The sequence below is a fragment of the Platalea leucorodia genome (genome assembly GCF_965183815.1).
Source record: "Platalea leucorodia genome assembly, chromosome: 3".
In the NCBI taxonomy this organism is placed as follows: domain Eukaryota; kingdom Metazoa; phylum Chordata; class Aves; order Pelecaniformes; family Threskiornithidae; genus Platalea; species Platalea leucorodia.
The window spans coordinates 103,726,523-103,754,167 of NC_138825.1; the positions used below are offsets into that span (position 1 = coordinate 103,726,523).

Sequence of the window (27,645 nt, forward strand, 5' to 3'; positions counted from 1 at the left end):
AGTATTTTCTGGTTTGTTCACTGTTCCTTTCCTAGCAATTCCTAACATTTTCAATAGCTTACAGTTTCACAGAATTATGTTTAGTATGCCAGAGTTCTTGTTGCTGAGTGGTAACTGTCAATTCAGAACCTATCATTGTACCTGCAAGCTCATAATAATTTTTATCCAGATTTATTTTTCTACAATTATTGATAATGAATTTCACCTGCTCTTTCATCAGTCAGTTACTTGGTATCATAAACTTTTCTACAACAAGTAACAGAAAGCTTCTTCATCCCTGTTCAGATTTGGTCTGCATCTACCCCTGGACACGTAAAATTGATTGTAAACAAACTGACATTTTATTTTATTGCATTCTGTGATGGAATCTTTAAGTACACAGTAAATATTTAAATTAAAGAACATCTTTGTCAAAAAGGTTTGATTTTTTTTCTTCTCAGATTGTTTTATTACTTTCAAGTATTTTTATATTATATTCTAAGATATGATATGATATGTTATTATTACCAAAAAACATCCATATGCTGTGGTAATGAACTGTTAGCTTAAATGGACTTCCTATAAAAACTTTTCATGTTGGTTTTCCATCTGTCTGATTCTAAGGTCATGTTTATTTTTTTAATATTGATAGAGAATGCAATAAGGTAGAAGCAACAAAAATTAATCTACTGGATATGATCTGTGGCCTTTTTGATAACAGCAAGGACAAAAAATTTCAGAGAAATTGTGAGACATCTCTTAGAATGCTGCTGGGAACTATATGACCTGTGAAGGAGGCCTTCTCTTTTTATAGTTGGAGACTGATAACAAATTGTACTGTAAAATTTCTTTGAAGAAATTTACTGGAATAATGATAAAATTGTGATCATCTGTAAAATTATCATGCAAGGCTTCCCTGGTTTCAGCTGTAGGCCAGCCTCATTTTAGCTTTAATAGCCACTTTTACAGTCCAATTATGTGCTATCTGAAAGTTTTTTTTCTATTAGTTTTGATTTATCATTTTCACTTTCAGTCATTCCTCCCATGCTCCTTTTCAGGAATCATATATATAATTTCATTCTTTTACTTATGTCCTCTTCTGCAATCCTGAGCATATCTCTCTATCCCTTCTCTTTGTATAAGGGTTTCTCTTTGTGTAAGGGTTTCTCCATTTGTGTTTTTAAATTCCCATATTTTTTCAACATCTTCTTGAGATTAGAACCAGTATTACACATGCATTTCAAAGAAGACTGAACTGTTTACTTATGAAAACAGTAACATTTTGTCCTTCCTTAGGTATTTGTACTGCCAGCTCTTTGTCTGTTTTTAAAACAGTATTTCCTATGGAACAGAAGGGATCTTTAATAATGTTTGGTTCTTTATCCTAAACTGAAACTATTGCCGTACAGTAGTGAAAGTTCATATGTAATTTTGCAGCTGGTTAGTTTTTATAGACCACCATGGTTTCCAATGAAGCAAGAAAAAGCATACTTCAGAGGAATACAGTATTATTTTGGGATACCCAGTTGAATTGTCTCCTCAATCTTAAGTTTCTTGTGCAAATCTTTTGCAACTGTAATCTATAAATCTGTTCAGGAGTGGTAAAACCATTGCTGATTCTCCTTTCTGTTTTTCCTATGCTGAAGCCTTAGAGAGCCAAGCTCTGTTCTTGCCACTGAAGAAGTACTTACAGTTTTAAGTATTTACTGTGTAATTTAATAGTGGCTTTGAAGACACAATGGCCTAAAGACAGGGAAGAACAAGTGTAAAGATAGAAGTAACGTCTGTTTAGCCCATTAATAATTTGTCCATTTATAACTCACCCGCCTAACAAAAATTATGTACTTAGAGATATTTACTTTATGTCACATTACAGTTGCAGACGTTGTCTTTATATATGTTACTTCCCTTTCATTAAGCAGGATTTTAATGACATTGTCTGGGACTGAAATTTGAATTCTAATAGTGAGATGGAAGATACAGGGTCATAATATCCTACTGGTCCAAATAGGTTTTATTATTGAGATCAGAGGGAAGATCAGCTTAAAGCTTTATGGTATACAATAAATAGTGTAAGAGTTGGAATAACTAAAACACAGTATTTTTCATATCACAGTTTTTTCTATGTGACTGTTTTTTCTGTCTCTTCTAAATGTAAGAAAGTGTTATGTAAAGATCAGATTCCACTGTGTCAGGTATTATGACTCTTAATGCAGGGAGGTATGAGGAATAAGAGGAAATAAACTAAATGATCAATTTTCTTGTATTTAAAACATTAATTTCTGTGGCCTGTCATATGAGAGTTTAGATGTTAAACTGAAAATGTCCTATCTGACACTGAAATAAACTTCCAAAGTATCTCTTTTGTTTGTTTGTTTGTTTTGTAAATGTATACCTGTAAGCTTCCCTTAACCTATCTTTATTATAGCTAAGATGATAATTATGAAATGTTGTCAAATTTATGATTTTAGTTTCTAGAGGTACTGACTTCAACTTTCTCATAGACCTTGAACTACTGAAGTTTATTTATATATCTCTTCTTTGAAACAATGGATTGTTGTGTAACACACATGTATTTAAAACACTTATTTAATTTAAATGGTATTTATACATCTGAATTATTGAAGTGTGAGGATATTATTAATACACTACTGGTAAAAGTTTTATCTAGCTACAGATTTAGTGATTTGATGATGATTCACTAATCATCTAAGCTAGACTATTGAATAGTGTGAATGAAAACATAGCAGCATCAAGGATTTCATTTTAACTATTTATTTGTAATCTAGTAACAAGGGAAAAAAAGGTAAATTGCTACCATGACTAATAAATTCAAGACTGACTAATATTATAATCTATGAAGTATTTTATTATATATTTGAGATACCTGGGTCAAAGTAATGCAAAGCCTTTTCATCAAAAAGACTTGAATTGCAATGTGACACCTTTCAAGTACCAGTCATAATACTTATTTACATGCTTAATATCACTTTAGAATTGCCATATTTCTTCCTTTGAAAGAAAACACAGCAACAGAAAAGGCTTTGATTAAATTCAGAGGGATATGATCTTCTCGTCAGAAATCTAATCTTGTTATTCTCCCAACATTAAAGAGAGAATATTCCCTGAAACTGAGCAAATATTTCTAGTTTACAAACAAGATGAAAAGTCTCTTTCCCCAGGCTACTGAAAGAGAGTACATGAAAGCCAGAAACAATTGAATAAGATCAATATTAATATCTTTGGTAACCAGAGGAAGCTGATGTTTAAATTTGAGCTTCAGACCTTATTTGCAAACTTCATGAAGTTCACACAGCTCTAAGGACTCAGATCAAAAGAAGTCCAACACTGAACAAGTACACAGAATAATCCTAAAGGAATAGGGTTTTTATTGCCACACTTTAAATAGGTTGGCATAGCTTTTATTTTCATGTTTGTCATTTTAAGAACCTTTTCTGTCCCATATGATTTCTCTAAGAGCTCAGCATAGCTTCAACTGACTCGGTCAGAAGAATGTTCCCTTTTTAGCAAATAGATATATAGCCTCTCTGCAATTTATGAAGCAGAATAATTGGTGCATGTGTTGAAATAATAGGCACAATGCACCTCTACTGAATTTAGACATTTAAAAAAATTGTTCTCTGATCAAATCAGTGGAGGTCAGACCGGTACCAGAAAAGAAAATAAAATAAAAAGCTGTGTTAAATCCCAGAAGACAGAAAAATGTTAGGAATCATTACATGCCTGTACTACTCTAGATCTAGATATAAACAAATAGTATTTTTTATGTATAAATGCAAAACCATGAATTTGGCCTTCTCTGTCTTCCCTAAGTTTTGCTCTGTCATTAATATATGTGATGGAAAGCTAGCTCTTTACTAAAGAGAAATGTACAGGTAGTCTTGCATCTGACTTAATCTGCTTTGTTCTGTCACTCCCTCATGATTTCCTGAATACTAAGAAAGTGAATTGTGTTCTGCTGCTGGCAGATTTTTTACATGTACTTATATTTTACAATACTTTAATAAAAAATTAAAAATTCGGACATTATAACTGAGACTCCTACTAAAAGTTTATATCATTTTATGGGGAAGGGAAATTTTGTCACCTTAACCACTACAGACCTGCAATCCGTGTATGTATGAGAAATTCAGTCAGCTCAGACACAGCTTTTTGGGGTTTTGGTATTTTTCAAATATTTTAGAAGGAAATTGTCTAATGCATGCATTAATTAATTGCAATATGAGAGCAAAGAGATGCTGAACTGAAAAATTTTGTGGAAAGTTGTTAAAGTATCTAAGTTGGGTGTTCTTTTTGATTTTGTGAAAACAACAGATCTTTTCCTCACTGTAAAATTAATTAGTAGAATATTAGTTGATCTAAAATTGTGGTATTGATAGTAACACCTGTAATGTAATACGAATAAGAATGATATGATATGCACGTTATAGTAAATCTTCATACCAGGAAATTTATGTCAAACTTGAAGATAGAAGTAAATGCTATCCATTGAAATTAAATGTGTGCTTTCTGTCAACCTGAATAACTTCTTTTTGACTAGAGTACATTTTCTGTTAAGGATAGATAGTCTTCAGTTCAAGCTTTGTGAAGATGTAGATTTCTAGAGCTGGATGGAATTTTTTAAGCTTTTTATTGTCAAAATGCAAATAAGACATCCTCAGAAGTGTTTTCTAAATTTGCGACATTTGCTGAATTGGTTTTATGTTTCACAGCTGCTTTAAGGGAGTAAACATAGTGGATTGACTTCACATATCATATGGCAGCCATCCTGCATCTTAAAATTTCCGTTGGAGTTATCGTGTCTAGATATACACTTCTGCCAGAATTTAACATTAGGAGATTTAACAATATTTGACAGCAGACATTTTTAATGGTGTTAAATTATATTAATATTTAATACTATTCAGTGAGTTGAATTTTCTTGTTATCCTGAATGTTTCAGATTTCAGACCTTGGATTGAACTGGGAAATATTTAAATAACAAGAATTTTATCACTATTTTCATTTGAATTAGATTTACATCATTTTACTACAGATGTCACAACCCTTTATAGAACCAGAAGTGCTTTGGTTTTGTTTTTGCTGCTCAAAAGGAAATTAATAGAAGAACTGCTTTAAATTTAATGGTAAAGAAAGGGAGTCTTCATTTTTGATGGACAGCCAAATATAGAGTAATTTGTAAGATGATTCAGCATTTCTTTCACAGGCAATTAATATCTACATTTCCTTTCCTAATATTCTTGTTATTCATAAATTTCATAAGACTTGGGGTTTTTTATATTTTTATCTATGTACATTCAATTTCTACAAATTAAATAATTTAAATAGCAGATCTCCTAGAGAATATCGAGGAAGTATAATCCAAAATGTAGTCTCTTTTCAGTGTAGCTAAATGCAGCTGGCAAAAATGTGGCTCTAATTTGAAGTATGAGATTAAAAAATAATTCCTCAGTTTTGTTTTTATTATATTTTAGTGCTTAAAATGAAATTCCTTGACGCTAACAGTAATTTATAGACTTTTAATCATATTGCTAGTAGCCTTATAAATGGAATTACAGATGTGAGAGTTAAGATAGATATGGCTTTATAATTTTACCTTCAAATACGCTGTAATTCGGTGCAGCCATGCAACTAAAGATGAGTATTTTGTTATCTTCAGCAATGCAGGTATGGAAGCTATTAGCTTGTGAAAAGACTTTAGATCCTAAGTCATCTTAGAGGTGGTTTTACAGCATTTACCTCTAGTTCACTTTCAGCTGTAAATATTAGCTTAAGGCATAATGACAAATATTTTGAATACACTTTTGATACTGACATATAAATTGCTTGCAAATATATTTTCCTTATTATTGTGTTTGAATTTTTTGATATTCAGAAATTGAGAAAGGAGGTTGTGGAGACCCTGGAATTCCATCATACGGAAAAAGGACTGGCAGCAGTTTTCTGCATGGAGACACACTTACCTTTGAATGTCAAGCAGCTTTTGAACTGGTGGGAGAGAGAACGATTACATGTCAACAAAACAACCAGTGGTCTGGCAACAAACCCAGCTGTGTTTGTAAGATTTTTTTTTTTTCTGTATTATTTTTCTGACCTTAATCTCTTGCTTTTCTTAGCATTTGTGACTAACCAGCAGCAAAACATTTCAAAAGACCTTGAACACCTTGAACAAAGTTTTCAGTCACATGATTTTTTTCAGTTGGCTCACTAGTAGCTCGTTTATGGGCAACATCACGTAGGACTGTTTTAGAATGTTCTTTCCCCTCATTTTATATTTAATTGAACCATTTAACACTTAATGTAAATGTGTGTTGAATTAGACTCTAAATGAGCAAATCCTAATAGCATATAAGTGTTCACATACACATTGATTCTGGCAGTGCAAAGCAGTCTGCAGATCCATGTAAGAAAAGACTGGAGTTTTTTTCTGATATCCTAATAAAGCATGAAAATGAGTATAAGGAATATATGGATATCCAACATGGAAAAAGGGGTAGGTAAGATCACCAGGTGCGAATTTTGTTTTAAAAGATAAAGTATGCTTGTAGGTAAACTTGTAGATGGATTTAAATAGAGAGGATTGGGTTTTTACTTTTCTTTTTTCTTCTTCTTCTTCTATGGTAAAATAGAATAAATCTTTCTAGTACACAGGTATATTAGGCATTTCAGTTCTCCAGACCACATTACCTTGTCCTATAAAGAGTCTTATCATTCAGTACTGGATTTTCAAAACAACCTTAGTGAGGTTTCCAGTTCTCCTTGGACATATATGTACTTTGCAGCTGTGTTGGTACAGGACTTACCACGCTGAGTAAGCTTGCTCTGGACTAGAAGAAGTCTCTATATGCCCATGCAATGCTGAAATGTGTCTAAGCACATAAGGCCTGTGCACGGGGACAGTGCAGCTGCAATTCCCTTTGAAGAAAGAAGTTGCATTTCTTCATGGTGCTGTATTGCATTGGGTAGATATATTAGTTTCTGTTGGCAGTAGTGTGGAATACTTTACTTTGCTCCACTGTTTGATGTGCACGTGCCCTGTGAAAGATAATGGAACCTAAACTTACAACATCTATTTACAAAAATTGAGTTCAGTTTGACACATTTGAAGAGCCAAGTAATGGTTATCCTTTGTGTTAATTAATATGCAGTGAGGCTTACTCTTTCTGAATGTACTGTACTTCTCACTAAAGTACCAGCCACAAGCTCATGACTCTGAAATCAGTTAGGAATTGTCTTGATGAAAAGTGGCCCAAAGGAGTGAAAAAGGAGGAGAGCTATGAATCTTTTTTTGTGTCATTGCCCTGGGCATTTCCATTTTGGAACAAACCTGACAATTTTGCCAAATTCTGACACATCAGGCACTACTTTTGCTTTCTTTGGCATTCTCTACATACTTCTAATAATTTCTTGCAGGCCCTGGTGCAGTCGCTTCCCTCACTTGGGGAAATAAAAACATGCAATGTTGACATGCTATATTGGAGAAATGTTCTGACAGTCTTAAACATTTCCAGGTTGCATGTGTAGTAGTTTTGACATCCAGGCTTCAAAAGCATCCTTTTCTACAAGAATAAAAAATATATAGACGAGCATTTACAATGTTTATGGATAGTATTTTGAGAATCTGCTGTTGTTTTCTTTAGTCTCATGTTTCTTCAACTTCACCACACCGTCTGGAATTATTCTTTCTCCAAATTATCCTGAAGAGTATGGGAACAATATGAACTGTGTTTGGTTGATTATCTCAGAGCCAGGAAGCAGAATCCATCTGATTTTCAACGACTTTGATGTAGAACCTCAATTTGACTACCTTACAGTGAAAGATGATGGGATTTCAGATTTACCACCTCTTGGCACTTTTTCTGGCAATGAGGTCCCTTCTCAGTTGGCTAGCAGTGGGCACATAGTAAGACTTGAATTTCAGTCGGATCACTCTACCACTGGAAGAGGATTTAATATCACTTACACAAGTAAGAACCCCTGGTTTTATTTTATGCCTAGTCTTAAAATCAAGTTATCTTTCTTCATAATAATGAAAAATAGAACATGTTTTTATTTATAATACAGAAGTAAATTGTAATGCTACTATAACTGGTCTGCTTTCAACTGTCTTCCTGATGTTCATTAGCTTATCTGCATCTTTATAATTTATATATTTTAATTGTGATACTGCTGAGGAATTCCCTTCATTATTTAAGATCCTTTTTGGTTGACATTGCATAAATGCAGAGCACATAACTAAAGCCCAGATCTTCAGATCACAGCATCCATTTAATATACTTCTCAATGGAACCAGCAGGAATAAGTTCACACGGGTGTTAAGCTTACATCCCAAATATGGAGATGTTAATCTGAAAAGCATAGAAGTGTAAAGAGCAACTAGACTATCATTGCAAATAAATAGTTCTGGGAACTTGCTTTGCTTTTGCATTTTATCTTCCTTAGATGGTGTGGTATCTAAGGATAGACACCCCTAAGAATTTAGATCTCTTTTTTGGGATACACATAATAGTTACTCTCTCTGGTTTTTCTAGTGTCTAGGAACATAGCTGATCTCATGCACAAGTCTTTCCTATAGGAGTGCACTAATTTAAGAATCATTCTTCCCTCCAGCTACAATTTCTTTAAGAATTTTAAGATTGTAATATCTTTGAGAATACAATTCTCAAATGTACAAAATTTAGTTCACTCACCCCTTTTCCTTGAAGTGGATTCCCTTACTTACACGCACCTCCTGAAAGGCACGGAGGTCCCCTAGCTTTACATGCATCCACACTGCTGCTCTCTGCAAATCGCTGATCTGCATACTGGTGAAAAACCCACCGTGAGATCACACATGCACATGGAGGTGTGGGTCCCTGTGGGTTGCACCCTGTGTTGCCATCCCACTAGACAGAGGCAGACTGCTCTCAGCATCCCACTGGGAGGTTTCTCTGTCTGGCCTAGGCAGTGGCCCCAGTTTTTTAGCAGTAGCCTCTATTTCTGCCAGATTATCTGCAATGTGTAACCATGCTTCTCATTAGGTTAGAGGCAAATAGCTGAATTTTGTCCAGAGGGAAATTTAAGCAAAGTGTTCTTGTGTATCTAAGCCACACAGAACTAAAAAGCTTCAGAATTTGAACTTTGTTGCATCTGTGTGAATGTCATTGGATTTAATGTTGACTTTTTATTGAGGAGTTTACTATACTTTCAATTATATTATAATCTGATTATTTATGAAAGATTATTCTCCCCCCCTCCAAAAAAAAAAAAAAAAGAGACAAATTTTAGAGGGGTGGTGGTGGTTGTTATTATTATTATTACTATTATTATTGTTGTTGTTATATCAGCCTTTGGTCAGAATGAGTGCCATGATCCAGGCATTCCTATAAATGGGAGGCGTTTTGGAGACAGATTCCTTTTGGGAAGTTCTGTTTCCTTTCACTGTGATGATGGCTTTGTGAAGACCCAAGGCTCTGAATCCATAACATGTATTATGCAAGATGGAAATGTAGTATGGAGCTCTACTGTCCCACGTTGTGAAGGTAAGGGCACAATCTTTACTTTGCCCCTGCGGTTTGAATAATGAAACTATATAAATTTAGCTTACTTTTCACATTTCGCTTATAAATAAGACTGCTTTAGCTGAAATTATTAATTCATCTTATTTTAACACTCCTCCAGTCAAATGAGAGAGCAATAATAGAAACAACATAGCTTGCTTTTATATTCTTGGAATAAATTAGCATTCTAAAAATCTGGTTGCCATTGTCACCATCATTACTCGGTTGTAAGTTATAGCTGTTATAACAGTTTTTGCTGTAGCGTACTGAACAACATAATTATCAACCACATAGAAAAGTGAAGTAAAGTTTCTATTTAAAAGTCCTTTTTAAAAATTTGCACCTTTAATTTTCTCAGAATGAAAGTATACGTGAATTTCTGCATGTAACATATTAACTTGCAGTGCATTTTTTCCTGAGAAATATAGGGAAAATCAGAGCTATGTTTAATATTCATTATATTCCTCCAGAAATTCCAAATTTGTTTTCTTGTTCTTGCCTAGGTGAATAAACAAACTAAGATGAGCTATACTTATGATTAAATCTCTCTGTAGTAGGAAATACAGTGAGGAAAAAAAAGAAAAAGCAGGGTGATTCCTTGATGTTTGACAGTGATGGGTCCTAAGGCAAGACATATAAATGTATTTAATAAATGACTACATTTCATTCTTCATTAACTATACACATGTAATGTAAATGCCATTTTCCTAGCCAATCATTTTGCTCCAGAGACAATTCATTGTGTATGTTTCGTGTTTTGTGGGTGGGGTTTTTTTCCTATTTTCTTAAATCTGGAAAAACTTCCCAAAGACACGTGCAAGTCATGAATTAATTCAAATAACCTCTCTGAGTTCAATTTTTTTTTTAAAAAAAACATTGAATCAAAACTAGGAATATTAATTTACTACTCACAAATTCATGTTACTATTCATTTCCATATGGCATAATAGGTTTGCTTGTCACTACTTAGAGGAACAGAAGTGACAAGATTTCCTGCACTGCAATATGGAATTTGCTGATAATGATACCACTGACTACTTGAGGGTAATACAAATGATACTAAGATAAATTTACCTGACCTTGAAAGCCTTCCTGTTTTAGACTGCTCTATAGCCTTAGGTAAAATATAACATCCCAAAGCCCTGTGCTATGACAGCTTAATTTTTTAAGGGACTGATGTTTCTTAAAATTTGTTTAGTCATTTCTGCTGTTGTTTAATCCTGCACCAAAGTCCTCTGATCCCGCTCTGAAAAATGCTCCCTATCTACCCCTGTTACTTTCGTAGCCCTGTTGCAGTACTTTTTTCCCTTTTATGGAGGAGGATCAAGTTAGAGAACATTTAAACAAATTTGACATACAGGAATGGGCCTGATGGGATGCACCAAAGAGTGCTGAGGAAGCCAGCCAATGACATTGCAAGGCCACTCTCAATCATCTTGATTTAACTCAGGGAGGTCATTTAACTCAGGGAGGTTCATGAGGACTGGAAGAAAGCAAATTCCTATCTTCAAGAAAGGAAAGAAGGAGGATCCGAGGAACTACAGGTCTCACCTCGATCACTGGGAAAGATGATGCAGCAATGTTCCTGGAAACCATTTCCAAACAATGAAAAACAAGATGGTGACTGGGAGCAGTCAGCATGGATTTATGAAGGGGAAATCATGCCTGACCAACCTGATAGCCTTCTGGAATGAGATGACTAGCCTGATGGATGAGAGAAGAGTAATGGATATTTTTTTCTCAGTTTTAGTAAGGTGTTTGACACTATCGTGTAAGATTCTCATAGACAAACTGATGAAGTATAGGCTAGAGAAGTGAACAGTGAGGTGGACTGAAAACTGACTGAACTGTTGAGCTCATAGGGTTGTGGTCAATGGCATGAAGTCCAACTGGAGGCTAGTCTGTAGTGGTGTACCGCAGGGGTCAATACCAAGTCCCATACTGTTTAAAATCTTCAGTAATTATCTGAATGCTGGGACAGAGTGCCCTCTAAGCAAGTCTGCCTCTGATGTAAAACTGGGAGGAGTAGCTGATACACCATAACCTTGTGCTGCTATTCAGAGGGACCTTGACAGGCTAGAGAATTGGGCTGAGAGGAAATGACAGGTCCTTCCCCTCTATTCAGCACTGGTGAGGCTACGTTGGGAGTGCTGTGTGCTGTCCTGGGATTCCCAGTACGAGAGAGATATGCGGACATACTGCAGTGAGTCCAGTGAAGATTCACAAGGTTGATTAAGGACTTGGAGCATGTGTCATACAAGACGATCTTGAGAGAACTGAGGTTGTCTAGACTGGAGAAGAAAAGGCTCAAGGCTCAAGAGGGATTTTATCAATGCGTACAAATACCCAATGGGACAGTGTGAAGAAGATGGAGCCAGACCCTTCTCAGTGGCGTCCAGTGACAGGACAAGAGGCAATGGACACAAATTGAAATACAAGAAATTCTGTTTAAACATAAGAAAAAACTTACGCTGTGAGAGTGATCAAACACTGGAACAGATTGCCCAGAGAGGCTGTGGAGTGTCTGCCTTTGGAGGGAGGGCATGATGCTCACTGGACATCGTCCTGTGCAATCTGCTGTAATGAGCAGAGGATGGACTAGATGATTTCCAGAGGTCCCTTCCAACTTCAACTGTTCTATGATTCAATGGAATATTTACAACAATCAGTTCCACTGAGATGAATGATTACTCAAAAAGATATTAGATGGTACAGTGCAATGAAAATAATTAACTGTAAATTACTTGGAACAATTTATCTGATATTTCCACATAAATGTGGAATCATATTAGAACTAAAGAATGATGATACATTATTTTTTAATGAGATAATGTGCTTTTCAACAGAAGGAAGGCTGGCAGAATCAAGTGCCATGCCTGTGTATTAAGGTATGTATAGAGTAATAACCTGTGATAAGATACATTGCAGGACTTATGATTCTGAAGAAAACAAAGTGCTCATAAAATAATTTAGTTGTCTTGTATATTAAACTTATTTTTCTATGTTTTTAATTCAATTTTTATAACTTCTTTGAATATATAATATTGTATTAGAAATACTCTGTATGGTACAAGTATACATGCTTTTTTCTTTCAGCACCATGTGGTGGACATTTGACAGCATCAAGTGGTGTTATCTTACCACCAGGGTGGCCAGGATATTACAAGGACTCACTTAATTGTGAATGGGTGATTGAAGCGAGACCAGGACATTCCATTAAGATCACTTTTGACAGGTGAGAATCATAAAGTCAAACAACAAATAATGTATGAGCACAAATATTTATTTTAATATTGAAGAAGAAAAATATTCTTTAAGAACCCAAACCAGAAAAAGAAATTGTGATGCAACACTCACAATGCTATTCCTCAAGCAGAAAATTAAAGTTTAAAACTATATTTACATTGTATTTATTTGTATTTTAAACAATTTACATTAAATGTCCACCTCCTAGCAAGTAAATAGGGATATCTTTTGGACTTTTGACTACTTCTGCATTCAGGTACAACTATATATTGTCCCTGATGATGAGCAGGTCTTACTATAAGAGAGCATAATTTTCCTAGGGAAAAAAAAGATTTGTGAAAAAAAGTTCTGAGTATTGTGTGTTGGATACATTTTTTTTTTTTTTTTCCATTAGGATATTTTTCTGATGCAACATACATTGCATAGCTAGACAAGTCCATAGTACATTACATTGGGTGAACAATTGGCTGGCGGGCTGGGCTCAAAGAGTTATAGTAGATGGGGTTACACCAGGCTGGCGGCCAGTCACCAGTGGGGTTCCACAGGGCTCAATTTTAGGGCCAGTGTTCTTTAATGTTTTTATAAATTATCTGGATGCAGGAATTGAATGTATATTAAGTTTGCTGATGTTACTAAACTAGGAGGCGCTGCGGACTCCCTTGTGGGGAGAGAGGCCTTACAGAGAGATCTGGATAGACTAGAGAGCTGGGCAATCACCAAACGTATGAAATTTAGCAAGAGCAAATGCAGGATTCTCTATGTGGGATGGCATAATCCTGGTTATACATACAAACTGGGGATGAGAGGCTGGAGAGCAGCCCCATGGAGATTTGGGGATTTGGGTTGATGGCAAGTTGGATATGAGTCAACAGTGTGCCCTGGCAGGCAAAAGGGCCAACCATGTCCTGGGGTGCATCAAGCACAGCATAGCTAGCTGGTCAAGGGAGGTGACTGTCCCACTCGACACTGCACTGGTGAGGCCCCACCTCAAGTACTGTGTGCAGTTTTGGGTGCCTCAATACAGGAAGGACATCAGACTATTAGAGTGTGTTCAGAGGAGGGCGACCAGGATGGTGAAAGTTCTGGAGGGCAAGACTTACAAGGAGTGGCTGAGGTCACTTGGTTTGTTCAGCCTGGAGAAGAGAAGGCTGAGGGGTGACCTCATCTCATCCTACAACTTCCTCAAGGGGGGCAGCGGAGGGGGAGGTGTTGATCTCCTCTCTCTGGTGATCAGCAACAGGACATGAGGAAATGGAGTGAAGCTGCATCAGGGGAAGTTCAGATTGGACATTGGGAAAAGGTTCTTCACTGAGAGGGTGGTCGGTCACTGGAATAGGCTCCCCAGGGAAGCAGTCATGGCACCAAGCCTGCCAGAGTTCAAGGAGTGTCTGGACGATGCTCTTAGTCATATGGTTTAGTTTTAGGTAGTCCTGTGAAGAGCAGGGAGTTGGACTCGATGATCCTTACGGGTCTGTTCCAACTTGAGATACTCTATGATTCTATGATTCTACTTCAGTCTATATTAGCATGCTATATGCTAACACATGGGGTATCAGGATTTTTTTTGTTTGGATACTGCAGGTTTCACCATGAGTACACAGAGATCAAAGCAAGAAAGAAAAAGATGTCCAGACATCAGAATATTGTTAAAGGCAGAATCTTAAACTTCATTTTAAAGTATTATCTAACTGAAATTACTATCCCAATTAATTTGAAAAACCATTATCTCAGTGTGGACCTAATTTAGAGCTACTGGAATGCACTGGGATTATGTCCCTGTGTAGCATGCAGGTTTCTTTTGGAATAATAATCTGTTTGTCAAGGGGAATAATTTTCAGCCTAATCTACCTCTTATGAGGAGTCAGTAGGTAGTGGAAGTGCATTTAGGCACAAGGAATGTGAACTGCAGAATGTTTAATGCTTTTGTAATTATTGTGACCTCAATTAGTATTTTTGTCTAACCATACAAGTATCTAACATAATTGTGATTTTTTTTCAAAGAAAGTAAGTGCTTAAAAAAAGAAAACAAAATTTTAAAAAAACTTCCCCCTTCAAGCATCTTTATAAAATAAGTAAAAAATATCCATTTGTTTAGGTGTTTGATCTAGATACTAACATCACACTAAATACTTCATTTGACAAAAAGATGCAAAGGACAGTACGAAAGACAGCACCTGGAGCTAGTCTGCAGTGGCTTCTATTGTACTGGCCTTCCTGTATTCCTCTGTTACCCAAGGGGAGGCAATAATGTGTGTGTAGTTTCACCTTCGCATAGAGTCCACAGTGATGAGCAAAATTTTTCTGTATCATTCAGCCTTCTATTTCTAAGAGCAGAAACAAAAAGGGATGAAAATTAATGGAAAGAAGGGCAGAAGAATGTAAAAGTGACTGTTACTGGGTGAAATCAAAGATCCATCTTGCTCAATATTGTGTTCCTCACAGGGACAAAAATGCAGAATCCTAGGGAAGAGTATGAGGACCAGATAAGTGTATTTGATATTTTCTCTAAGTAAGTACTTCTCCAGGTTGCAACTCAGGACATTCCTGAATTGAAAGGTGTTTTTTTTAAATGTGCTTAGTGAGTTTCTGCATGTATCACTGCCATTGATTTGTTTGTTTCCCTCTTGCACTCATGTAAACTTAGCATTCACAACATTCTTCATTTTGGGGTACTCATTGGAATATCTGTCTCAGACTGAAGTGCCATTGATAGGGGTGGTGGCATATACAGACAAGGGGAATGGCAAGTCACCAGAACTAGATAGCATTCACCCAGGAGCCCTGAATAAATACAAACATGAGATGGCTGAACAATTGAAAGTTGTGTGTAACTGTAATTGTTCTTTTAAAACTGTCTTGATACTTGTGAATTTCAGGAACCAGATCTTTTAAGTCTTTCATGGAGATCTAAGGAACTGCATACTGGATGCCCACTATGAAAACTACAACAAAGTGTAGTGCTAGTGGAAGTGTGGATAAATATGATAAACTGAGAAAGTGTCGATATGGCTTTTGTAACAAAATCCTATCTCAGAAACCTATTGAAATTCTTTGATGGTGTCAAAAAGCATAGAAATATGTTGAATATAGTTTACCTGGGTTTTCAAAATGCAAGTTTTGTATTTGGCACCTCACCCTGCAGAGGGCTATTAAAAAGCTAAGCATCATTTTAATACAAGGATGGACATTACATGAATAAAAACTTAATTAACAGATGATAAAAGTCTCACAGTGGAATTTTGGGTGTTCTACAGAAAACTTTGTTATGTTCAAAACTATTTAGCATGTTCAGAAATGATCTTAAAAAGGAGAAAATTAGACTAATAGTACTGAGTTATTCAGGATATTAAAAACAAGAGATGACTGAAGAATTGCTGAAGATGCTTACAAGACTGGATGTCTGGGCAACAAAATTGCAGGTAGATTAAATAAATGTAAAGTGAATCATATAAGAAAGAATTCCACCTTGATATATAAAAAGATGCATTTTGAACTGACACTGGTCACTGAGCTGTTAAAGTTCTGGTAACACTTTGTCAAGAAATATGAATGAAAACTAACACATGCATATAAGACATTTGTGAACATGATTAGAGGCATGAAACGTAATGTAGGGGAGAAGACTAAAATAGGTTGTATGTTTAGTTTACCATATCCTTTTTCTGGTCCTGTTTTGTTTTCTTATTATAAATGCAAAAGAGAGAATGACCAATACCAGACAAAAATGGGAACTGTTAGAACAGTTTTCATAAAATTATCATGTTATTTCTTACAACAACAAAAGGTTGTTTGCTTTCATTGCATTCAGCAGGAAGTTCCAGAATTTTAAGTTGCTGATTTTTTTTTCTCATTAAAGACTTAATATATTAATTATAACTTTATTTGTATTTACTGGCTTTTTTTTAAAATGTAATCATCAGAAGCCTGAGGTTCAGGGACCTCTTCCCAAATGTAATGAAAGCAAGCAAACAGCCATATTTGTAAGATGGAGTATTTTAATCTTATAAAAGGGAATGTGTTGCCTGAAGTTGCAGATGTTTGGATGACTGACTATGACCTTAACAGTATGACCACCATATTTCTGAGGAAATTAATGGGAAACATAGGCTCCTGTGAAATATGGTCCAGCTTAAGAACTAAATTTACTGGATTTTAGACAGATGCACACACATATTCCATTAACAGAATTGTAGAGCTTTATGTACAAATTGAACTGCAATGAAATTAAACAAGAACTTGGAGTTTACCCTGGTACAAAATTGAGAATTCTGATCATGTATAATTTTTAAAGTACAGCAGACAGTCAATTAATCTACTCCAGCTTTATATCAACTTTATTAAAAGAAGGATTCTGTCTCCTTTCTCTAAATGTTTCAATTACAGAACAATACTACCATTAAGCACACTGGTTTTGGTAGATGGAGAAGAAACCTTTCCTTGCTTTCTTTGGCAGTTTATGAAGCTTTTCTGGCAAGTTTAGAAAAATGTATAGCTTTGCTACATCACATTATAAATTTCATTAAAAGTGTTGTACTTTGGGAAGTTAATGGTAGTATAATAATCTCCCTTTTGCAATGAAATTATTTTCTTTTGTTAACATGGAGGCTTTGCTACCGAGATTAAAAATTAGATGGAAAACCTTTTTATTACTTACAAGAAACTAAATCCGCTGTCTGATATAACATTAGCAAATTACAAATCAGTAAGCAAAATCACTATCGAATAAATAAAAAAGATTAATTAATTGATTTTGTCAATTAATTGACAAGTATAATATTTTGTCAAGTATTTTGTCTAGTTTGGGGAAAATAGAACTCTTTTATACTTTGCTATATGACTTGCCATCACAGATACAGCTGCCAGAATGAAACTTTGCACAAATGTGATATTCATAATGTAAATTATCTCACTCTTGAGCTAATGAAGCTTTGATGTTGCTAGACAAATGTGCCTTACCAGAGTACTTAGAAACGTTCCAGAAATAGCAGCAAATGACTGAGTAACCCTATGAACATTTTACATTGAAACATTTTGCATTTCAGATCATGACTAATGCCTGGAAGGGTAACAAAAAAGTAAAATCTAATGGATTCGAGCATAAGGAAGGGGGCTAGAAGGATAACTGCTGACGGGAAGATTTTTGGTACTTTGAATATTGATGAAAACTCATTGGATAGTATATAAAACAAACCTCCTTATTCAAAACCTACCTAACTATATATGACGAATTGTATAACATAGCATTATTGAAGTCTTTTTAAAATTCTCTGTGATTATTTGGAGAATGTCCTACCTTTTACTAACTTAAGTATGCTAATAAACATTAAAATAAAATAAAATAAAATAAAATAAAATAAAATAAAATAAAATAAAAAACCAAAAAGTAACTCTTAATTAATCACTTTCAGTAAGGATGCAGAACTTCCAATAATAAATGATCTTGATTTATCATTTCAGTGACAGTGCAAAGATTGCAAAAAAAACCCCAACCCAAAACCCACTACCCCTCCTCCCCCGCAAACCATCAAAACCAGACAAGTGAACTAGAAATAAATTCACAGCATCATAGAATCATAGAATACCAGGTTGGAAGGGACCTCAAGCGACCTCAAGGATCATGTGGTCTAACCTTTCTTGGCAAAAGCACTGTCTAGACAAGATGACCCTGTCCAGCCAAATCTTAAGTGTCCAGTGTTGGGGAATCCACCGCTTCCCTGGGGAGATTATTCCATTGGCTGATTGTTCTCATTGTGAAAAGTTTCCCTCTTGTGTCCAGTCGGAATCTCCCCAGGAGTAACTTGTACTCATTACCCCTCATCTTTTCCATGTGACTGCTTGTAAAAAAGGAGTCTCTATCTTATTGTAGCCACCTTGTCATAGAAGGAGATCAGCATGATCAGGAGTATGATCAGGAGATCATGCTACTCTGCTAAGAAAACGTCAATTGCTGGCTAAGAGCACTTTATTCCTAATTAGTTTACCTCACAAACATAACTGTCAAAATTATTGAACTATTGAATTATTGATCTTGAATCCATTCATTATGAGTACAAATAAAGTATTTAAACCAGCCTAGCAGTATTTGTCTGTTTTCCTCATTCCATTGCAGGGCAAATCAATGTACAATCTCTGAAATTATGGAAATGTACTGAAAAACTGTCAAGTACTTTAGTGATGCCCACTGTAACTGTCTATTTTGGTAAATTAAACAGAATCAGAAGACCTTCCCATACACAAGAACTCATGTGTTTATGCAGTTAAATTGTTGAAATAGTCTCTAACATAGTTCTTGAGCTTGCCAACTAGCATTCTTCCAAATAATTATCAAGCATCGTCAGGAGCTAGTGTGGGCAAGCAACCATTCATAATAGGAAATGTGAATAATATCTCCCTGTTTGAGAGGCTAAAGGGTATATTTAATAGTATGGATGTAGGCCATTCCATGCTAGCTGGCTTCACTGCCAGACACTGGTCCTGACAATGCTTAATGTATTAGCAAGCCTGCAAGCCCTGTATTCCAGTCAGAGTGGATAGATAGCAGTGAAAGTAATAATCTGGATTTTAGCCAACATATCCAAATAGAGTAGGTCGCTTGGTTGAAAGCACCATGAATCTAGAGCGTTTTCTGTGTTAGGAGGGAACAATGTGAAGGGCCTGTCAGTTTCCTAGCAGTCATTAGCTCTGATAGTTAAGCAAATACTTTCCAATTTCTGAATGTGCTTTTGTTTTCAGGGAATCATGAGAGAAGAATTATAGAGACTACTAAATACTTACTGTTACTGATACGGATGTGTCTGTGAAGATGATTTTACATGACCAATGCTAATTGGTCTGTAAAATACAATGGCCTGGCTGTGGAACTTGTTCATTCTGTCATCATTACCTAACAAAGTACAAAGTTTATTTACACTTTGAAGGAATGTCCCATCTATTTCCCCTTTTCTAAATGTTTAATAATTTGCAGTTTTCTTTAATTGCAAGAACAGAGTTTCTTATCTCCAGACCCACTAAACATGTCCCATATTGGCAAGAGAGCTTAAGGCATTCACTTTTGAAAAAATTGTCATATTGCATGGGGGCACAGTTTGTTGCTCTCAGAAGTTGAACTAATAAGCCCTATGGGAAAAGAAGAGAAAATCTCCTGGTATATGCATTTTTTATAGTTGCTGTGAAAGATTAACATCTTAGGAAAATAAGAACATTGAGTTTTCAGGCAAATATATTTAGACCAATATAGATATCTGTGTAACAGCACAGACTTTGTTGACAGGAAAATTGATGTATGCAAGAGTATCTGGTATAACCACAAATTGTCTTGAAAAGCATCTGATGTGAAAAATGCCAAAGATTTATCTACAGATTTGAGCTGTTTGGTTTAGAAACAACTAATAGGGGATGACTACACACATAGACATCCTTTATGAACTGGAGAAATGAGATGTGGTTTGGTGATTGACACACACATTGACTCCGTTGTTGATTTTAAAGTTATTTGTTCTTGTAAATCAACTATCATCTCATTAGTCTTCTCTTTGTCGATTCTTGTCTGTATTATCTGTTTCTTTGACACATTGAGATAAACTAAGGAATTCTGCTTATCATAACTATAACAAATTTCAAAATGAGGGCTTGATTTAAGTTTAGTATTTTTGTACTGCTTTACTTCATAGGACAAAAATAATTATTTAAAAGTAAATAGCAAATTATGTTAGAAAAAAATCTTTGAATAAAAGATTAAACAGTTGTATGTGTAAAACAGCTTTTGCCAAATAGCAAACATCAAATAATGAAATTATTGAGATGAAATCACAAATATTATTGCAGATGTCCAATTATTATTCAGCCTGAGGGTAAGAAATTTCTTGGATCTTCATAATGCAGTTTTCTTTGAGATAATTTGCAGTTTTCTACCCAGATTCCCCACTAAATGTCTTTCTGAAGCCCAGTTATATAGTTGCTCTGAAGTATATTACATCAGTTATGAATTTTATCTGATACCAGATACAACAAAGCAAGGAAAAAGATGTGTAAAACATTCTTTAGTTGTTATCTTCAGTAACACACCGATGGATCCGTAGATACTCAAATTTTTATATGTATGATATTCTTGATCAGTTACACATGGGTTGAATTTCTGACAGTTGAAGCAAATAATATCATTCCTCTGCCTACCAGCTGACTTGCATATTCCTTTTCAGATTTCAGACTGAAGTTAATTATGATACTTTGGAAGTCAGAGATGGGCCAGCTAACTCATCACCATTAATTGGAGAATACCATGGAACACAAGCACCCCAGTTCCTTATCAGTACAGGAAATTACATGTATCTGCTGTTCACTACGGACAACAGTCGTTCCAGCGTTGGTTTCCTAATTCACTATGAAAGTAAGTCTGATACTTCTCTGATAGATTTTTATTTAATTTTGAAAATAACATTCAATTTGAAAATGAGCAAGTGAATGTGGACAAATAAACTTCAGTAATTATATTTGTATAAGAACAAATTATGTTTATGCTGTACTGACAGATAACTCTGAAACTATCAATTAATTTTGGAATTTTTTTCTTCATGAGTTCTTGTATGTTATTCAGAATGTTTATGGACGTAGGTGTTTAACCAAATGAAGAGTTATTTTAGAAACTTGGCCTTATGGGTAAAGGTACATTGTCCTTTTTTGGTTTGTTTTTCCCCCCTTGTCTCTCACTTTCTCTTTCTCTCTCTCCTTTTCTCTTTCTCTGGTTTTAATACCCTTTCACAGTACTGAGCAGAATTAGGCCTTATCCACAATGATTCCAAAATGCAAATAAATGCATATTAATATCTCCCTGTGAACTATAGAATCATTGTAATAGCATTTGCTTTTAAATTAGATACATAAAATGACATATATTAAACTATCTGAAGTCATACTGATCTTTATATGATAGTATAGCCATTCACTTAAGTACTGAATAAAGAGAGCTTATGTGTTTAGTGTCGTTGTGCTAAACAAATAACATTGTTACCAATTGTTCTTATCTGGAAAATAACCTGATTGCAGTAAATTTGCTGTCATGTTGCATCTCGAATGAGTGCCTAAACTTATATTTCATAGCTACATCATAACTTGGAAATTCTGCATAGCTTTTTTTAGCTTTGGCTCAGACATGGTGGTAGTGGCTGAACAGACAATAGTAGGGTAAACTGCAAGGCTGCTAAATCATGTAAAGACAAGGAATAGTAGGTAGGTTTCTGCATGAGTTATGTGCAGATGCTGATTTTCCCTGATTGTATTGGATCTAAATGTTGCTGTTACATTTTGTAATACAGTCCTTAAATATTTATAATTTTGTGTTTCATTTTAAGCCCCCATCAGGTAGATGTCTTTTGTTCTGTTAAAAATTAAAAAAAATAGTAATAAAATATCTGCACTACACATTGTTAAAGAGGAAGGTCTAATTATGAAATTATTTAGAATGATATTCATATATTCACTTTTTATCTTTGTTGAAAAATTTAATATCTCACAGACACATGACGCTAGTTTTTCAGTGCTATTTCTCTAGGTACTCTGATAAAATGTCAGAATTAGATTTGATTAGTGCACTGTAAACCTTGAAATTGGATTAGATCTTTAACAAGTAAAGATAACAAAAACCTACTAAATTATCATCTTCTTATACATATAGTTCCCACACATAGAATATACAAAAAGCCTTTCATATAAAAACCTAACATGTTTCCAATTTTAAAAGTCATAACAAAAGCTAAAAATTTTGTTTTACGGGCTCTTTCTGAGCAGATTGACTCACTGAATAAAGCATCTTTCTCTTTCTGTAGAAGTAACATTTAAAAGGGTGTCTGGTATCATTTTTTTGCTTAGAAATGAGTAAGAACATGAAATGAAATTAAGAAAAAGAGCAAATAATTTTAAGTAAGTTCTCAGTTTAGGGAGCAAGATTCTTTACTTTTTAGTGAATTATATTACCCATTAAATAGTTATCTGAAAATTGAATTTCAATAGGTATTAACAAAAAGCTTAACGTGCTTTCTCAGTAATAGACAGTGACCGCTGTTTCTCTTATGCTTTTATGTCATTGTGAATGACGTTTAGCTGGCAGATTAAACATTTAAATTTAATAGAAGTGTCTAGAGCCTGAAACTTACTTACATTTTGGGCAATGGACGTCTGGTCAATGCAATCAACAGAGTCCATGGAGCAATTCAGTAAACTCTGAAGTAGAATCCAGGGGCTATATTTGATTGCATAAGCATGGAGACTTAGAGTTATTTTAGGTACTATGCCACCTAGTTGCCAAGTGCTGCACTAGAGATTCAGATCTTGCCCAAGTCCTTTGCCATGTCTACCAGTTCCATGGAGACATCCTGGTTATGATAGGATAGCACTAGAAACATATACTGAGACAACAAAGGAGTACTGAAGGAGCTAGTGAATGTTATGGCAGGAGCCCTCTTGATCATTTGCCAAAGCTCTTGGTATTCTGGGGAGATCCATGCTGACTGGAAGCTAACCAAAGTTATTCCAATCTACAAAAGGGGTGTAAGGGAAGACCCAGGGAGCTACAGACCTGTTAGTCTAACCTCAGTTCCTGGAAAAATTATGGAGAAGATTATACTGGGTGTGGTTGAAAGGCATTTAAAGAATAATGCAATCCTCAGGCACAGTCAACATGGGTTCACAAAAGGAAAATCCTGTTTAACTAATTTGATATCCTTCTATGATAAGGTCACCCACCTAGTGGATGAAGGGAAGGCAGTGGATGTAGGTTTTCTGTATTTAATAAGGCTTTTAATACTGTCCTCACAGTATCCTTCTGGACAAGTTGTCCAACTGTGGGATAAGCAGGTTCACGGTGTGCTGGGTGAAGAACTGGCTGAAAGACAGAGCTCAAAGGGTTGTAGTGAAGAAGAACTTCTTCTTGTAGAAGAACTGGCTGGCAACCGGTCACCAGCAGTGTTCCTCAGGGTTCAGTTCTGGGGCCAGTTCTTTTCAATCTATTTATTAACAATCTGCATGCAGGAGTTGAATGCACCGTTAGCAAGTTTGCTAATGATACCAAATTGGGAGGTGCTGTTGACTCTCTTCAGGGACAGGAGGCCTTGCAGAGGGATCTAGATAGATTGGAGCATTGAGCTATGATTAATGGGATGAAATTTAACAAGTTGAAATGCCAGATTCTGCATCTAGGGTGGAGTAATGCTGGGCACGACTATAAATTGGGAGAGGAGTGGCTGGAAAGCAGCTCTGCAGAAAGGGGTCTGGGGGTGCTGGTCGACAGCAGGCTGAATACGAGTCAGCAGTGTGCTCTGGAAGCCAAGAGGGCAAACTGCATCCTGGGGTGCATCAAACACACCATAACCAGACGGTCAAAAGAGGTGATTATCCTTCTGTATTCAGTGTTGGTGTGGCCTCATCTGGAGTACTGTGTCTGGGCCCTGCAATTTAAGGAGGCTGTAAAGGACCTTGAATATCTCCAGAGGAGGGCAACAAAGCTGGTGAAAGGGCTGGAAGGCATGTCCTATGAGGAGTGGCTAAGGACTCTAGATTTGTCTAGTGTGGAGAAAAGGAGGCTGAGGGGTGACCTCATTGCTCTCTACAGCTTCCTGAGGAGGGGAAGTGGAGAGGGAGGTGCTGAGCTCTTCTCCCTGGGATACAGTGATGGGACGTGTGGGAATAGTTCAAAGCCACGCCAGGGGAGGTTTAGAATGGACATTAGGAAGCATTTCTTTACTGAGAGGGTGGTCAAACACTGGAAGAGGCTTCCTAGAGAGGTGGTTGATGCCCCCAGCCTGTCAGTGTTTAAGAGGCTTTTGGACAATGCCCTTAACAACATGGTTTAACTTTTGGTCAGCCCTGAAGTGGTCAGGCAGTTGGACTAGATGATCATTGTAGGTCCCTTCCAACTGAAATAGTCTATTCTATTCTGTCTGTTCTAAAATTTCTCTCCTTATAACTTTGCTGAATAAATTGTTCCCTAATTTGCCCTGACTGGGATGATCAGATCTCTTTGGACTATGAAAGGAGCTTAAAGACCAAACAAGCCAAGACACATCAGTGGAAGCATCTTAAACTGAAATTGAATCTAGCCCTGAATATCCATACTGTAGAAAAAAAATGCAATATAAACAGAGACTTTTTACCTTTCACCAACTGGAATAGGTATGCCCATATTCACAGCATAAGTTGTACAGATAAAGCTTGCTGAACACTTCATACTTATGTCAGTGCATTTGCTCCACAAGGTTCCTTAAGTCAGTCATAGCCTCACTGTTTATATTGGTTTCTTCTCACACTAGATTTCTCATAGAACAAAAATTGTATCCATGTTGCATTGTGTTGTGCATGTTCAGGTAATGCAACTGATATTTGTCCCAGAGTCTCTCTTCTCGTGCTAGTCAGCACTGGGAGCTCCTGAAACATTTCTGTAGTGGCTATCAGACATATGTCCTTCCCTGATCCTTACCTCTGTATTGACAAATGTGCACATGCCAGAGGGAAGGTAGTTACAATAACCAATAACATGGAAGTACTAAACAGATTTAAGTCAGTGTTTTCAAAGAATAAACCAGGTGGAAAGACTCTATAGAGATGCTGAGTAGTCTGTCAGGAACAGGGGATACCAAAATTATATTTTCATTGCCCTTGCAGGCTTAACTATAGAAGTTGCTAATGTTAAAGATATCGCAACAGAACTTCTATTTGTTTCACATTCCTTCCACTTGTAGAAGAAAAGGCAGTCAATTGTAAGTAAGTCTTAAGAAAAGTTTCTGAATATTTTCTTTGGAAATTCAAATAACTATCTTATTTGGAAATGTGCTAAAAATCTTCCAATTATAGTCATAACTTTGAAAATAAATAAAATCACTGAACTGTGAAGCAGAAGGATCTTAATCTTGCTTAAAATAAAAAGCTCAGTATAAGCTATACTGAGTTGCTACCAAGATGGCAGTAATATTCTATTAAGCTAAAATATGCCTGTAATACAGCTTTAATAAAAATGTGACCCCTTAAAGGTACTTCAGATGTGAAGGCAATTTGTTAATTACATGCCTTAAATGTCTGTAATTCAGCTTTTTGATGACCCTTCTAACATAGCTAATGCAAGACAGTGTAAGTAAGTCATCTCTTATGCACCTAAGCAAGAAAATTAATAAAGTGCCCATAATATTCTTTAAGTAAAACTACTGATAAAATAGTCAATGTTATCAAGAATAACTCATCTATATTCTTTTGACCACCTTGCCTCATGCCTCACTTACACTTCCCTGATCTCTCAACTTTCCTAGTTATGTGGGTTTTGGGTTTTTTTTTGCAGCTTCTCATTCTGTGAGGTAGATTGTGCAATCTTATTTTTTTTCTTAAACCAAAACAGATAGAAATACCTTTATCCACAGATTTCATTAATGTAAAGCCACCTTTTATTAAGGTATTTTTGAAATTTATCCTTCCTTAAACAAGAAAACATGATCATTTTCAAAGAAAATTGAGCAATTATTTCTTGAATCCAGATAATTTATTTTAAAGGCTGTGTTTGTTTATGGATTAACATTTCCTTCTATAGTAAAATTTATCTGAAAAATGGAACAGAGATCATAGTTATGCATCAAGACTGTAATCATCCCATATTACCATGTACATCAGTATGTATTTGATAAACATTCCAATTATCTTACATAGTCAGGGAAACTTTTTTAAAGTCAAGGATCACCCAACTTTGTAAAAACTTTCCTTCTAGGTAATTTAAAAAATCTAGTAAAATTAGTATTGTGATTTTCCTTGAATGAAATGTTATTCATAATAAAAAACCATAAAGGTAATACTTTATTCATAGTGTATAAAATTAGGTATTTGTTTAGATTTGGTTTTGAAAAAGAACTTTTTAGATCCACAAAGATGCAATCTTCATGGACTTAACAAAGTGTCAACGTCATTCAGGCAGCTCACAATCAGTTTTAGCAAGGATAACATAGAAACAAAAAACTTCCTTACACTTTTTAATTGGAAGAAAAAATAATCCTTGTGAATAGTCTGGATGTGAACAAAAGATTTGTAAATTTTTCACTGGCAGGACACACTCACTGGAAAAAGTTTTTGGAATGTTGGGGAAGAAATTTTTGTTTCAGCAGTCGATTTTACTCTGACTAATAAGAAGAACCAATAGAAAGCCTGAATAAGAAAGGCGATTTTTGTGAAAGTGCCCATGAAATAACAGAGTTTATGATTCTTAAGAAATGAAAGAATGAGGGAACACAATTGTGATCAAGTTGATGATTTTCAGAAATCTAAACTTCATCAGACTTGAGAAATTGGTAGGTAAATATTCTTAGGAATGAATTCTGAAAGTTATTTATAAAAAAGATGATATTAAGGTCCAACAGAAAACTGTATTTTTTGGAGACAAAGAAAAATACTATCAATTTCTGTAACTATTTAAAAAGCCCTTTTAATAATGTGTAACCCAAAAGTTAATCATGTAAATGTTGTATATAGTCAAGCATTGCTATAGATGGCCATCAAAGAATAACACAGATCTCTTGGGATAAAATCAGAAAAGCCAAAGTACATATTTGTTACAGAAGCAAGAGACAGGAAGATAGTAACAAGAAATATCTATAAACATATTCAAAATGAGAGAAAAAAAGAAATCACTACTTAGTAAAACTTTGAACAAACATCTGATGTCACAGGGAAGACTAAACATTCTGTTTCTGTTTTGCAATGTTTACAGAAAAGCTTAGTTTTGACTATGTACTTAACACAATTAAGTGAACATTCACAAGGTAAGAATACAACATATGAGAAGAGGGTACTACATGATATTGAGATAATTAAATATATTTTATTCATCAGGGACTGC

General features: G+C 35.3%; 1 protein-coding gene across 1 annotated transcript in view; it reads left to right on the plus strand.

The window, feature by feature from the left end:
• CSMD1 (CUB and Sushi multiple domains 1) overlaps positions 1 to 27,645 on the plus strand; it is a gene marked incomplete at both ends in the record, with an annotated part of 1,257,610 nt that overhangs the window by 922,927 nt on the left and 307,038 nt on the right. The window contains 5 exons of the mRNA XM_082305706.1: positions 5,876 to 6,058; positions 7,641 to 7,967; positions 9,327 to 9,521; positions 12,636 to 12,774; positions 20,984 to 21,171. Coding sequence (XP_082161832.1) covers positions 5,876 to 6,058; positions 7,641 to 7,967; positions 9,327 to 9,521; positions 12,636 to 12,774; positions 20,984 to 21,171 — 1,032 coding nt within the window. The remainder of the gene's footprint in view (positions 1 to 5,875; positions 6,059 to 7,640; positions 7,968 to 9,326; positions 9,522 to 12,635; positions 12,775 to 20,983; positions 21,172 to 27,645) is intronic.